This window comes from Harpia harpyja, chromosome 3 (assembly GCF_026419915.1).
Source record: "Harpia harpyja isolate bHarHar1 chromosome 3, bHarHar1 primary haplotype, whole genome shotgun sequence".
Classification (NCBI taxonomy): domain Eukaryota; kingdom Metazoa; phylum Chordata; class Aves; order Accipitriformes; family Accipitridae; genus Harpia; species Harpia harpyja.
Window position 1 is genome coordinate 59,835,004 of NC_068942.1, and position 16,177 is coordinate 59,851,180.

The 16,177-nt window shown below is 34.8% G+C and overlaps 1 protein-coding gene across 24 annotated transcripts in view; it reads right to left on the reverse strand.

Moving 5' to 3' along the window:
• CEP128 (centrosomal protein 128) overlaps positions 1–16,177 on the reverse strand; it is a 150,290-nt gene that overhangs the window by 65,988 nt on the left and 68,125 nt on the right. For 15 of the 24 annotated variants that reach the window (XR_008234530.1, XM_052782897.1, XM_052782898.1 and 12 more), the window contains 3 exons: positions 15,602–15,778; positions 12,286–12,345; positions 10,489–10,681 (listed from right to left, as the gene is read on the reverse strand). Coding sequence is in view for 16 of the 24 variants with exons in the window: in XM_052782897.1 (XP_052638857.1) it covers positions 10,489–10,681; positions 12,286–12,345; positions 15,602–15,778 (430 nt within the window). In the remaining 8 variants the exon portion in view is untranslated. Of the gene's footprint in view, positions 1–7,775; positions 7,833–10,488; positions 10,682–12,285; positions 12,346–14,137; positions 14,573–15,601; positions 15,779–16,177 lie in introns of those variants that run through there. The other 9 variants (XR_008234534.1, XR_008234533.1, XR_008234531.1 and 6 more) reach the window with 6 other exon arrangements.

Consider the following 16,177-nt stretch of genomic DNA (forward strand, 5'->3'; position numbering starts at 1 on the left):
TCCAAATGATTTGGGCTTATTTCCATTCCTCTAAGACTCTGAATGCAGGTTCATTTTGGCAAAGTTTAAAATAACTTAGAAGTCCTCCCTCCTCCTTCCCCCATCACATTAAAAAAACCAAACATTATTTAAAGGGCAAGAACACTATTAAGAAGAAATTAATTATCTGAATAGTAATTATATTTCAACTTTATGCATTTTGAAGCTCACCATCAAAAACAAGTATTATGGAGAGTTTCTCTGAAACCCTTCAGAATCCTTCCTTTATGTATGCTTAAAAAGAATTTTCTTTACTTGATGTGCCCATTCACTGTTCAATAACAGATGATTTTAAAATACCTCACGATGTTTCTTGCTGCAACAGAAAAGACTGTGTTGTCATACAAGGACAATATGAGGTAATATATGAAAAAAGAAAACAAATGGGAAAGAAAGAAACAAAGCTGAAAGGGCAGAACAAGGCTTAAAGTTATATTCAAAACAGTATATGTACTTCACTATTAAATTAAACATAACAGTTCATAACAGAAAGATTTTGCAATATTTTGATTTTCACTGGTTCCCAATTTTCCACTTTTCTTTTTCCAAGTTAAACCCCAGAGATTGCTCAGTGTCAGTGTATTTGCACTCTATGTACTGCACTGTCTCTGTATTTTGAACCTTTCCACTTTCTGCTTTGGTGTTCCTGGCTCAAACAAAAATCGGACTTACTGGCTTTTAAAAAAAAAAAAAAAAAAAAGGGAAATATAATTTGGAAGAGAAGATTTTGTCAAAGCAAAGTTTTATCTACATATCAAATCTACTTTAATGTAATAGGGTCTTTGAATCTACATTTTCCACAGCAGTTAAATAACAAATAATCCTGACTGTACCTAACAACAACAACAAAAAAACCCAAAATGAAAATAAATGGATGTCTTGCTTCAGAGATCACTTACCAAAATCTTTGTAAAATATCCTTGATTTACCTTCACAAGTGATGAAACTAGTATGTTTCTTCTAACTGTATGATTAACAGAGATGATAACTAACACCAGCCAAATCTGTAAGTCTTCTAAAATTTGATTTTGTATCCTCAAATCTAAGACAATGCACAAAAAATATTTTTTCTTCTGACTCTTGATTACAATGAATGCAATTAGAATGAGAAGAGAATGAATGATAAATTTAATGCATAAAACAACACAGACTTGTCTAGGACACATTTGTGCTTGTGACAAAAGCATCTAACATAAGTCTATCATAGCTCAGGACTAGAATGATTACCTTCTTAAGCTTATTTAGCAATATAATCTACATCAGAGCAATTCTAAAAATGTAATAATTTAAGTGTGATCACAGAGTGTAGATGCTGAGAATTGGTATAGGATATGTCTTGCATCACCTGGGACTTTATGTAAAACAGTGTTTGCAGAATATTATATCTTTCAGATAAATTAAATCACTGTAAGGTCTGTATACCAGAGCAATGCACCCGCTCTTCTTACATCACTATAACCTTACTAACATGGCTTTATAAAAAAAAAAAAACAGATGTAGCCTTGCCAAATACATCAGGTCTTATTTTGCTAAACAACATTTCTTTGTTGACTACCCATGTCTTCTCTGAAGTAGCCATATATTACCTTGAAACAAAAGAACTGTGCAGTTCATGTCTCACTGCTATACCACACCATGCCTAGCGTCTGTACATTTCAATATATTCCAAGAAAGATTTTCTTGGAAGAGCTGTGTTCCAGAATCTGTTTATACTAGGTTTCCTCTCTGTACTCATTCCCAGAGTATAAGTGAGCCTTAATGTAACAGAAAAATATATACTTTTATATAGAAGGTAAGTATTAAAGCATTTAATGTTACCTAAAACCACATACTCTTAACACCTTCAATTAAAAAAATTATAACAAAATTACAAAACTGTAATATTTTACAGGGATTTAAGCAATAACAAACAAACAAAAAAAGATTGCTACAGCTTAATGTTGCTTTTTCTTTTAATCAGCTACTCTAACTGCACTTTATATATACAGGATTAGCTGTCTTCGGAAGTAAATTCAAGATGATAAATACTCTGGCATACCGACAAATATGGCCAAAGCTATTGAAATCTCACAAATAGAGAGATGGAAAGACCAAGAAAGGAACACGCATAAGTAAATAAGGTCAGGGCCTGAGCTCAACAGTCAATGCTATTCACTTAATTAATATATATTTTTTAAATAAACAGGTTATGTTCAAAGATAATAGCTCCCAAGCAGTTGAATCTATCCTTCTGAGCTAAGGCTGGCAAAATAAAATGCTAAAAACATTTGTGATCAGAAATTAAGAATTCAGACATACACCAAAGAGAGAATAAACTACTACTATTTATGCATGAGACACAGTTTGATTACAAAATAGACACAGTTTGATTACAAAATTTAGAGCGAGTGGACATGGTAAAAAATTTAAGGGGTTTGGGTATGAATGGAAATTTTTTCCTTGTGGAAAATAAAAATAAAATTGTAGCAAGCATCTTGGCTATGTTCTCTTGACGCTTAAGAGATGCTCTCAAGCTTCTACTCTTGATGAAAAGACAGATCTGATACCTTCTTTTGACTAAACCAACCAGCAAGTAAAGCAAATCTAAGTCTGTAAGACCAATGGGTGATCCCAGGATCAAATAGCAACTTTCACTGATTTCTATGATAAGCTTTTCAGACTACCCAATCTGGCTAGACTATATAAAACTGGATAAACGAAAGAAATTTGGGCCAGGTCTTGGGTGCAATTCAGGAAGATGGTATTTTTCCTACCTTCAAACATTTCTCTGTAACAATAATAAAATCCTTGTGATCTGAAGTAATTTTGAAACAGATCTGTAAGAACATGTCTGTATGCTCAGTGATTCCAGAATGCAAATGAAACTTAGTTAAGAAACTGGAATTTATACCTTTTATTTCCTCAGACCTTTGTCCACTTTGTGAAAATATTGAATACTTAGTGCAATGCTATTGAAATCAATTTGATTATGAGATCAAATCACTTGAAGAGGAGAAATCTAAGAAATTTTTAAGTTGTCACTTACTGAAATATCCCGTGGGGTGGCCTTCTAGATAAATAACTTGTTAAGCAGTGAACTGTATCCAAAGTGCAAATCAGAATCCACATCCTCTTCAGTTCTTAGGTATTTATAAATATTGCTAGACTTCTAAATTTCTCAGCTTTCCAGGATGGCACACTTATCAAGAAGGGAAGACAACTGTAGCCAATCTTGATGCATCACCAGAGAACTATGAAACTTCTGCTGTTCTGTAAACAATCCTGAAACTCTATACTACATTATTGTATTTTCCTTCATTTACTATTCTCTCATTTGTGAATCTTTATGATAGCTTACTTGTATTTGTCACGATTATACCACATAGACAGCCAGTTTACCATCACAGGTAGGAATGTGATAATGTTAACACTTCTGCAGAAATTCATAAGTAGGATCCAAAAACCTACAATATCCTAGATATTTACAAATGCTTCGGTGAAGAAGGGAAAAGACAAAAAACTACACAATTAAGAGTTTTAGTAGACTTATTTAAGCTTATATAACTTCCTGAAACATGTTTGTCAACAAAGCAGTTTAAATATTCATCCTACCTACTTAAGGTATACACCATAAATCTCTATTTTTATTCTTTCCCTCCAAAAACCATGAATAAACTATAATATCAGGTCCATTGAAGGGAAATCAACAAATTTGAGAATACAGTTTCTGTGTCTTGTTTTTATAATTTCTGATTTATGCAAACTTAAATTAATGGAGTATTTTTAGAGTATTTTAAGTACTCAGACAAGTGGTTTGTGTTGGTGGGGACAGTCAACCACATCCATACACATTCACAGAATCAGTCTTTCTGATAAAATGTTCCATCTAAAATCTGCATCATTCTAAATGTAGCAGAAAATATTTTCATCCTTTTGCACCAAATTTGACTGAAAATCCATTTTATTAAGCAATACTGTCAAGTATACTTTGGTGTTAAAAATAAAAAAAGAATGAAGGGTCTTTTTATCAATTAGAGTAAATCCATTCTGCCTTCACTTGCTTTATTATTGCATCTGGGTTTTGCCCATAATTTCATTACTGAATGTCTTAGTATTCTGTAAGTACTTCTTCCATTTTTTATGTTTAAGTAACAAAAGCCAACCACCAGTCTATCTTCTTCATTTAAATCTTCTATCATTTTGATACATTGCTTTCTGCTTTTGGCTTAACACCTTTTTTATGACATTAGCCATGTTTTCTTTTTTCCTTTGGGAAAGTAGCTTTTCCAATTTTCATGTCCAAGTAATATACACATTAAACTATTTACATGTTTACATTCTACTAGCTGCATCACAATTAAACCTGGGCTTTTCACTCAGTATGTAAGAGTATTTGTCCAAGAAAGGTTAATAGGCATATTTTATCTTGCAACTTTTTTTTAAATAAAAACCCCTTTATAAACATTTAAATGTATCACTTCATGAATAATAGTACTCAGAACTCACATTAACAGACATGCATTCTATTATTCCTCTACCTTCTACCAACTTACAGAAAATAACTGATTTGGTGTAGTGAAGACCATAGTTTTCAAATTAAAAAGAACAATCTGTTGACAGGACTGTGAAACAAACCAATTAAATTCACATGTAGGTTGTAAGTCCATTATTCTTGCACACACTGTCACAGGCACTGTCATTTAATTCAGTGGCACAAGAAAATGGTATTGAATACCAAGTCAACCTGCCTATTTCTTAGTGCATTAATAAAAAGATCTCAAAACTTTGTTCAATGTTTGTGAACATTATTATGAATTTCTGATCCCAGCTTCAAAATCGAAATTGGTATAAAAAGTGGTAAAAATAAGTTAATACATAAAATTTCCTTCCTTGGCATCAGGTAAGTTAAATTAAATGATCCTAAGGCTATTCCACTTCATCTGAGTACCAACAAAGCCACCAAATTTTCTAAGACTCCAAGTTTTATTATCATATTCCTACTCTTCATACTAAGCTCCCTCATGAAGAAAAGTGAGCCTACAGACCAACATCTATGAAACAGTACTAACTATCCCTTTCAATAACTACCCCTTTGTCACTCAGAGTAGCACATTCCTTACTCTAATTTATAGTTCTTCTATTTAGTCATCATGTTTAGATTAGTCATTTCCTACATAGTCCCACGTTGAATGCTATACAGACAACAGCCATACTATGTCTTCTGTTACATCTATCAGTTATTTGGTAACTACCAGCTATCTTATCAAATGAATGAAATACCAGGAAGTTGGTCTCGGATTACCTATGGTAAATCTCAGTTGTATTTTATTTCCCTGTCTCTAATAATTCGTTCAGTAAATGTTCATTCTAAAGTCTTGAATACTATTATGAGTAAAGGACCTATTGCTGGAACGCCTGTGACACCACAGCAGCTAAAGCTAAATAAATACACTGGTACTGGGCCAAATCATAACTTCATCTGTATCCACAAAACCCGTGGACTATCAGATCTAATCAAATTAGAATGTGATGAAGTGAATCATAAATTTGCACCCATGAATACTATTCTTAATTGTGTACATAACCAAAATTTGCTTTGTAAATGGAAGTACCTGCTTCCCTCCTCCAACACTGTTTTAGTGTGATCTGTTTTGGCCGTGTCCAAAAAAAAAACAAGCAGAAAAAAAAACCCCACCCCACCAAAAAAACCTCCACCAAAACCTCACCACTTTACATGACCAGGTTTCAAATTATATCTCATTAAGAAAAGGTGGAGTGTAAAGAGCGAATAAGGTGCTTGATAGTTACCTACAAACACTCCTGACTGCCTATTTCCCTATAAAACCATTACCATTAATTGCTTAAATCAGAAATCTTAAAAATTTTTTTTAAAAAATTAATCTTTTATGAATACTTTTAAGTGAAGACAGCAAGGAGGATGTTTTGGGAAAATCCACCAATAGCAGTCAAAGTTACCTATCTTTACCTGCTGCTGTCTTCATACCTACATGGCTCTGGATCCTCAGCGTGTGCATCTATCCTGACCCCAGGCCTTTAACCTAACACTGGCCTGCACTGTCAGCATCCTGTCATCTTTTTGCAAGTCCTACATCTCATCCTGTATTTGGTGGAATTTTAAAGCATGTTTACTGTTTTGTGTTACATAGAAAAATGTAACAACCCAGTAACTGTTATTTCCTTATTCTTACCTACTTTTAACCAGCATTTGCCTCTAGAAGTAGACAGAAGAGAACATAATTTACTTAGAATTACAGAAATTGTAATATGTCAAGTAACAAATGGAACTGAGCATATTTGTAGGGAACAAAGGAATGGCCCTTATAAATAGAAGGTATGAGATTACATACTATTTTTTGTGCTCAGTGAAGACCATTACTTTTTACCACTCTTTTCAGTTTAATAATTTCCCATGATAACTTTGCCTATAGCTTGAAATTTAAATGCAGGCTGTGAATTTTTCCACAAAGTCTAAACCAAATTAAGTACAATAGAATTAAAATCTAAATAAAGTTTGCTTTATTTCCTATGCACCTAAATTAAAAAAGGCAAATAAGGCCTCAGGGAGATCATCTTAGCAGATAATTATTCAAATGTAAGAACACTAAACCACTATTAATATTATATCAGGGTCTTGGCACTATCATTTTAAACAAATGAAGGATAACAATAGAAACATTCAAGCTTGAAAGATCAAAACATGTTCTCTTTCAACACTCTTTATAAGTGGAGGAAGAAAATCTTGACAGGATCTTACTATTCTTGTAAAGCAAATAACCTGCATTGTTTTAAAAAATATTTACAAGAATGCTTTTATTTGTTATTGCTGTTGTTGTTTTGCTATTGTTTTATTTTTCTTACAATATTTCACAAAACATTTTCAATAATAATAAAGTCAGCTACCAGAAGCTATAACTACACTTACTTAAAAGTTTACTCTCATCTAATCTGAGTCTACATCTGAATACAAAATGACTACATAACAAAATGATTAAAGAGAGTACTTATTCTGTCTGACAAAAAAATTAGCCCATCATTATCAGTACTGAGTCCTGAAGAAAGGCCAGAACAAAATTTTTAAAGAAAACAGATAAAAAGAAAACCTGAGAGGTGACACCTTCCTTTAGAAACTGAAGTAATAGAATACAATGAAATAGCATACCCTGAGACAGTGAGGTTTGCAAATAGTAGTCTAACATATGACATAAAACGATGCAAACCAGATGACAAGTCAGCCCTATTTACATACTGTATCAACCCATAAGGCAAGTTAATAGTTCTCAAGGTTTACCTACATGCAAACTTTCAGTAGAAGTACTTTATTCTCCTCCATAGGTCAAGTTAGCATCAGCCATTTATAGATGTCAAAATACAATCTCCTCACCAGGTAGCCTTCCATTTTTTCAGGCTTAGTTTTTTATATGAAAGAGGTGGAACCACAGAATCTATTTCAATATGGAAATTCTGATCCCTGGACCCTGTGTCAATCAGCCTGTTTTCTCAGTGATCATTTTCATGCATTGACTTCATCTCTCTTTCCTTTAATCACATTCCTTCTAGCTCTACCTGTATCCACATTTTCCTGATGCGTTCAGAAACTTGCTCTTCTGCTGGGACAGTACCTTAGAGGGAGAATGCGAGCAAGTGTACACACATGTGCATGCACTGGAGAAGTAATATTCTCAAAGTATTCAGTGCAAGTCTTGAGATAATGTTAAGCCTTAGTGCCAAGAACTAACCTCATACGACATTTCCTCCCTCCTCTCTTCTCATACAAAAACTTCTGTCTCCAGTTCCTGTGGATACAGAATTCTCAAAATTAGCTATATTATGCTTTTTATTCTACCATTATGCTTTTAGGCAATGATACCTGGGGACAGAAAGTTATCACCAATTATTACTATTATGGGAATATCACAGAATCATAGAATGTTTTGAGTTGGAAGGAACTTTTAAAGGTCATCTAGTCCAACTCCCCCGCAATGAGCAGGGACATCTTCAACTAGATCAGGTTGCTCAGAGCCCTGTCCACCCTGACCTTGAATGTTTCTAGGGATGGGGCATCTACCACCTCTCTGGGAAACCTGTTCCAGTGTTTCACCACCCTCACTGTAAAAAGTTTCTTCCTTACATCTAGTCTGAATCTATCCACTTTTAGTTTAAAACCATTACCCTTGTCCTATCACAACAGGCTCTACTAAAAAGTCTGTCCCTATCTTTCTTATAAGCCCCCTTTAAGTATTGGCAGGCCACAATAAGGCCTCCCCAGAGCCTTCTCTTCTCCAGCCTAAACAATCCCAACTCTCCCAGCCTGTCCTCATAGGAGAGGTGTTCCATCCCTCTAATCATTTTTGTGGCCCTCCTCTGGACCTGCTCCAACAGGTCCATGTCTTTCCTGTGCTGAAGGCTCCAGAGCTGGATGCAGTACTCCGGGGGGGGTCTCACCAGAGTGGAGTGGAGGGGCAGAATCACCTCCCTCGACCTGCCACGTTTCTTTTGATGCAGCCCACGATATGGTTGACTTTCTGGGCTGTGAGCATGTATTGCTGACTCATGTCCAGCTTTTCATACACGAATACCCCCAAGTCCTTCTCTGCAGGGCTGCTCTCAATCCATTCAAACCCCAGCCTGTATTGATACTGGGAGTTGCCCTGACCCATGTGCAGGACCTTGCACTTGGCCTTGTTGAACCTCATGAGGTTCACATGGGCCCACTTCTTGAGCTTGTCCAGGTCCCTCTGGATGGTCCCTCCACTCAGCTTGGTGGTGTCTGCAAATTTGTGAGGGTACGCTCGATCCCACTGTCTACGTCATTGATAAAGATATTATACAGTACTGGTCCCAGTACGGACCCCTGAGGGACACCACTCATCACTGATCTCCATCCGGACATTGAGCCACTGACCACTACATGCGACCATCCAGCTAATTCTTCATCCACCAAATGGTCCATCCATCAAATCCATATCTCTCCAATTTTGAGAATAGGATGTTGTGGGGGACCACATCAAAGGCATGGATTGGTAACTGTTAATTATGGTTTTGCTCAGATCCATCATGTATGGGTCAGTATACAGTGCACAATTTCTAAGTATTTTTCTAAGCACTTAATAAAAATCCCCTCTTGGAAATTAAAGGAAGAAACATCACAAAGGTAAAGATGCAGAGTTGCCTTCCAAAAGCAGTAATGACAGTAAATAAGATACACCTTTGAAGATAAAACTTCACAAAAAAATTATGAACTGACTATAAGAGCTAGTGACTCAACTCAAAGCAACAACATGTATAAATTCTTCCTGACCAAGACCAAGCCTACACTTCAAAATTTTACGTTTCACCTGAGTTTGGATTTAACAAGGATTCACTGTCACATTGTTTATAACAACCAAAGTGTTGATTTCTGACAGCAGAAAAAAAATCTGGTTTTAAGGATAAAAATAAAGATGTGCTGTAAATTGTTTATGTTCCAAGTTTGCTATAATGCTCTGGTTTTACTATAAAAATACTCTTCATTGAAATAACATGTTTAGTTACGCTACAGGCAACACCATATATGGGCTTGAACACAGATGAAAAGCAGAACATCGAAAGACTGAGATCTTCCTGTCTTCCTGAGACTCTAAAATAATAAGCTCATGATGAAAGCATGTTTCTCTACTCCTAAAAGCATTCTGCGCAAAGTCAATCTTCAAGAAACTATAAAATACTGAACTACGAGTACCTGAGCTGAGACGAAAAAATGGCCCTTGGCTGGGGACAGTGAGGTCCAACCTACCAGAACACTTATACCGCTCAGTAAAATCTGATTAGTATTTCCCCTTCATGACAAGCATGGATGGTATGGATGCTAGCACCAAGCCTGGCACACAACACTCCAGAGTAAGAATTACATGCCGAGAGAGAGAAAACTATGCTTATGTTGTATTCCATATATAACGTCATTCATTTTTATTAGAACCAAAGCTTATCTTATTTCATTTTGCAATACAGAAGAAAGAAAATTTGCCGAAGTTCTTTTTACATACAATTTAAGCAAAAGGGAGTAACTACACAGGACTTGAGACTGCTTTGTGCTCTTTCTTTTTGACAGATAAAAGCAGCATTACCAATGCTGCCTCAGACTCCTGTATAATTCCTCTTTGCCCGGGTCATGGAATGTCTCAGATGGTACAGTTGAAAAATAACTTCTATATCCACTGCCCATGTTGCAAACTCATGTGTTATTCAGCCACTGTACTGGGTTGAAACATAGTTGATTACATTTGCCTTTTTTGTCAGCAAGGATAAACAAAAAACCTAACTGTTTTCTTGGTTAGCACTAGCACATTAGCAAATTAGAGTCTGTAATAACTGGTTGATAAAATACATCTGAAAGTGCCATGGGGATTAAAATTAGTAGAATTTTAAAATTCTTTCTCCCTTTTATTAACAAAAATGGAACCAGCAACATACCTCTTTTTTCTCTGTGAACTTCTTCTAAAAGTTTTTCTTGCTTTTTTATCTGTTTAAAGAGAGATTGATGTTCAGCCTCCTTTATCTGTGTAAAGTGCTTGAGCTGTTCTTGGCTCTGCAGTAAGTAGCATCGCAGCTTTTTTTCCTTACTTTCTCGCTCCTTTACCTCCTCACACAGCCACTGAAGCTTAGTCTACATTGAAAAAAATGGGACAATAAAAGTAAAGAATGCTAATGAAAATAAGACAACATAAATGTTAACTGATCAAATTATCTTTGGAGTCACACATTACTCATTTGTACGTAGTACTGAATAATAATAATAAAAGGGGATATTCAGATATATTAAGAGGACATATGTTGACCTTCAAAGAGTCTCAAAAGACAGTTGTATTCTGGCTGATAATTGTATGTGTAGAAGCAATACACAGATTTTTTTGCTTTTTTTTTTTAAATTAGGAGCATGAGTTTGCTAGGGTAGGCATGGAAATTTGCATTGAATTAGTGTATACATAGACACCAAGAGATACTCCTTCCTTTCAGAATACCTTTCTCTGTTCTGTGTTGATGGAATTTAAAGCATTTATCCATTCTAAAAAAAATGACATCAATCCTTTCTGGTCAGCAAAAGTTAATATTTAAGGTTCATGCAGCGGAAAAAGAAAAGAGAGCTCATAGATAAGATAGGTCATGGTCAATATAGTAAATATAGAAGTGGTAAAAGAGAATACTTTCACACTGACAATTTAAAACAAAAGAAAAAAAAGGTGGGGGGTATTCTAAGTACTCATTCATTCTAGACTTCCCTCTAGCAGCTAAAGAAACTTAGGTGAGAAATACATGCAAATGATTATTAGGTGCTCTTTGAAAGGTCTTTTTAATAATATGTCAGTGTCACTTTCTTAAATGGAGAAAATACTTCCTGCATAACATTTCTCCTTTGATTCCAATCTTATCTCTGCTATCTATAGTGGGAGTCTTTCTTGGTCTACAAGTCTTACATAGACCATACATCACCAATAAACTTAAATTATCTTAGATGCATATAGGTGCAATTTTTCCTTAAGTCAATTCTCCTGTGGCTTTGACCTTTTTACATGAAGGGAAAAAAAAAAAAAAAAAAAAAAGGCATGTCTTCTACAGTTTCTCGTGATCTGCTTTGATCATGAGAAACTTACTCGTTTTAAAAGATATTGGATAAGAAATGTGTTTATGTGTAATAAACACATTGCAGCAGGAGCAAAGCTGCAAAATGAAAGGCAAGGGTTATAAGTTACCAGTCATCACTTTGAAGAAGTTTTCAAGCATGTATGCACCCACATTACAGGATTCAAAAGCTTCAAACAAAGTGGGAAGGAAAATGGTTCATTTTCCAAGAATCCAACCTAATATCTGTTAGATTTAATAAATAACAGCTTTACTTAAAATAATTTCTTGCCCTGTTATAACCCTGTAAAAGAAACTTGACCTGCTGACTACATTCTCATGTTTTTCTTGTCTGAAAATAATTGAACCAGATCTAAAGGCTATCAGTGCAGTTACTTCAATGCATTGTTTGTAAAAACAGCACTGCTATTTATTTTGCTATAGACAGCTATTCTTGTTGATAGTAAAATTTGGAAAATTATTCCACCAGTTGAAATAACAGTCTGGGAATATCAGAATTATTGCCAAAGGAATGCTTTTGTATTTTTCCTTTTCCTCTTTAAGTGCCTTTTCAAACACACTTTCAACTGAGTGATTATAAAAGTTGGATATTAGCTTATTCAGTAAAATTTCAGGAGGTTTGACTATTACCTTTGTTTCTGCTAACCAGCGATGAGGATCATTCAGCACTGTTGGTGTAAGTGATATTGCCTATGGAATAGTAGGAGAGAAACAAATAGGTATAAAAATGGGAATTAGACACAGAAAGGAGAAAGAGTCTCCCGCTTATTGGAAATTCATCAAATAAATATTCTTTGCTAAAAATCCAGCTTGGAAATGATATCTGTAAATGGTTTAATAGAACTACTTAACCATAAATTAGTCACATTTAAAAGCAAATTATGCAAACTCACTGATACAAAGTTTGTTTAACTATGTGACTTCAGTAAGTTGCAACGATAGTAAGTTGTATTCTGAATCTGTGTAGTTTTCTCCTAAGAATCACTACAATGATGCATTTCAAACATCCCCAGAACATACTTCTGCATCAAGGTGCATATTCTCAGTTTGAATCTGTATGTCCTTTTTTGAAAATATCATAATATTTCCAAATAATACAATCAGACTCTACTTTAAAATTACTATTTCTTAAAATCAAAGTCATTCAACTTTTTTTTCCTCCGTTCCACAGAACAACAGTGGCTGCACATAAACCAGAAGCAGCGGAACCACTTGTTGTTAGTCATTGAACTGTTATCAGTGTATCTACAGAAATGCTATGTGCAACATGATAAATGTCTTATTAAAAAGCAAAAAAGGACAAACCCCCAAAATCTTTAAATTATACTCCATGATGATGGTCTTAGTGTTTTCATGAAAAAAGACAAATCACTTGCTTTGAATATTTGATAGGCAGAAAAAGAAAATTGTAATTTTCACTACGTGAGTAAAAAGAAGATAAACTTGTACTAGAATGCTTCATTAATACTTCATACAATGAGAAAATGTGGTATGTCTTTTTTTCTGCATTCAAACTGAACTATGTTTAACTAGTTTTAAAGGTACTTCTATACATGTTTTCTATATTACTAATTAAATGTTAGTGATAATGGATTTTTTTTTCCTACTTTGAGTTGATACACAAAGGGAAGAAAAAAAATCTCATAAAACAGCTGTCAGCTGAAACCTATTTAAAATCAAGTAAACTATTAACCTTACGTCCAGCTCATCCTTTATCTCATGTGGTCCTATCCCATGATTACTACATTGTGCCTTTCTCCAATTTAAAGGTTTTGTGGGGGTTTTGTTAGTTAGTGTGTTTTTAATTTACCACATTTTGCAATTTAGCAAGTCTTTATGTACTTTTAGTCCTGGTCCAATAATTTTTGTCACTAGCATATTTCTTTAAGAGGTATTTATATGGGCCTTATTAACTACACTGAGACCAAAGGTGCCTAAACAGCACCATCTAATTATGTATACACATTTTACATGAAAATTATCACCACATAATGACACAGGTGAAAGGAAATGCTTTAGTAGGCACATTGACCATGACTTCACAAAGCAATGCATAGCTGAAAGTTGTGACTTCCATGGCAGCAAACCTCATTCTGTGCAACCACATTCAAAGAAGGCAGTATTCAGTTCATAGTTTAAACATGACTGGTATAGTTATTGCAAGCATAAGATTTCTTATAACAAAAGACTAATTGGAAAAATAAATCTGAACAATACAAGTGGAATTATTTGCTTAGAACACCAGTATGTGGTATTATAAAAAAAATACAGCACGTTTTTCATCAGGGAAGATTAAGCCTGGTGTTAAGCTCTCTGAATACAAGTATTTATCCATTAAATTCTTCATTGCTCACCTCAGTTGCAGTGGCAACTTCTTCAAGTAAAGAACTTGTCTGAAACCTTTTAGAAACCTTGGCAATACCTTAAGTACTGGGCAGAGGAACAATATAAGAAAGGAAACATCTTACCTTTTTTTAAAAAAAAAAAAAAATACTTTGGACCAGGCACCACAAAACTGTGTAGTGTTTGTTTTCACATTAGCTGTCTAGTCAAAAAATCAGATTCAACTCTGTTTTAAGTTTGCCAGTGATAAACAGTTAAACGGGATAAATAAGGACAAATGTGAAAACAGGGATTAGCAAAACTTTATCCAGAAGACAAAAACTCTGCAGGAGGTGGGAAACAAGTCCAAGAAAGCATGGTTCGATGATCAGGAATCTGGCAACTATAGCAGATCACAAAGACTTAATAAAAAAAGACTTATCTGTAAGGGTACAGAGGAGAAATCTTGTTTGTCAACAACATTTTCTTAGAATTCTCATATTTTTGTGTGCTGCAACATCCCAGCTCCATAGGTAAGTGGAGGAAAAGGCACAGCCATACTACAAGGCTGAAACAAAGCGACTTCTCTACACACCTTCAAACAAAACAGGTGAGCAGATAAACTTAAAATAGAAAATAAACCAAAGAAAAAAATATTAAAAATTTAATGGATTTTCAGTGTCAATGCTGAAAAATTTCTATTCCAAAAGCAGCCCAGCCCAGTCAAGTGACCAGCAACTGTAGAGTAGAAAGCATGCTCTGTTTAAACAGCAAGGCAAAAAAGGTGTAATCTGAGTGTACTCTAAGGTTACAGTTAAGGCTAAAAAGCCACCAGGTCAAGTACTTGTGATGTAAGTACCCATAATGCCAGTGAGTAAGGTGACAAGCTGAGTTGGACTGTCCGTTTTCTTTATTCTCAGCTGTGTACAATGTCAATTTAAGAGGATTAGTCATGTAGAATCATCTGGAGGGAGGAAGAGAGGGTTCGGTGTCTGGGGAGTGAATGAGAATGCTCAGGAAAAAAGCTAATGGGAGACAAGGGTTGCAGGAAAAGAAGTAAAAGAGTGAAAGAAAAAAAAAAAAAAAAAAAGAGTTACAGCAAGCTACAAGTTTCCTGGAACTTGAGAGTCAGTTTTCTGGATACAAGGACCTGCTCCACGAAACAGGAGGTTATAAACTCTTTTCACTTCCAGCATTTACTTCACTACTTAAAAAACAAAATATCTAAATGAATTTTTAATAAAACCTTTCTTTCATTTTTCCCAATTTTAAAAGACTTTTAGGTCTTTCCTGGGGACTTCCCACATCTAAGGAGGTGGCCTAGGAAAACCTACCTCAAAATTCTGCCTCATGTAAGGGTCTTTCACACAAGCAAACAAAAGGAGAACTATTTCTCACAAAAAAAAAAAGGTAAAAGCAAGCAGTAACAATTAATGCATGGGCAGATCTTCATAGTATCTGATTGTAATACCTATTAATGTACATCTGTACCGGCTAAATATCCATTGTCCATAAATTATCTATACCAGTTAAGCGATAGGCGACAACAATGCATACAAATTCTGCTACAAACATTCATCAAGAAAATAACAAAATCTGCAGCATACTTAAAACTTAGAATTACTTTGAATTTCTCCATGGAGTCCCGAGAAAAAATTTCACAAGCAGCATCAATTTCACTTCCTATCATGTTAAGAATGGATTGCTGTTCCATTTCTAAATGATGCAGTTGATCCTTAAACTGCAGTCTGGCCTCATCCATCCTTCTCAAATGATCTTCTTCATTGCTGATCTGTTTATCCTGGAGTGAAAGAGGAAAAACAAAACAAAGAGAAATTATTGCATTAATAATACAACATACATCATTAGCAACGTATCTTTCAATCTTATAATCACACTACACTCACTCATGCACTGAGTTCAGTTCCTTGCCATGTAAAATAATAACTTCTAATAGTACTCATAAGTTCCTCTCTTGATTCTCCTTATTCTCCTGTAAATCAGTTCAGAAGAAACTCCTACCAAATCCAAATGCAACAATCATAGAGCCTATTTTCAGAATTGAAACCAGACATTCTATTATAAATCTCTTTTTCACAAGCAGAAAGAGAGCCCACACAACAAATACTCCCCATATTTTCTTTTGTCCTGAACCAGTTACAGGCATCTAAATTCTGTCATCACAAAAAGAGATCCCTGA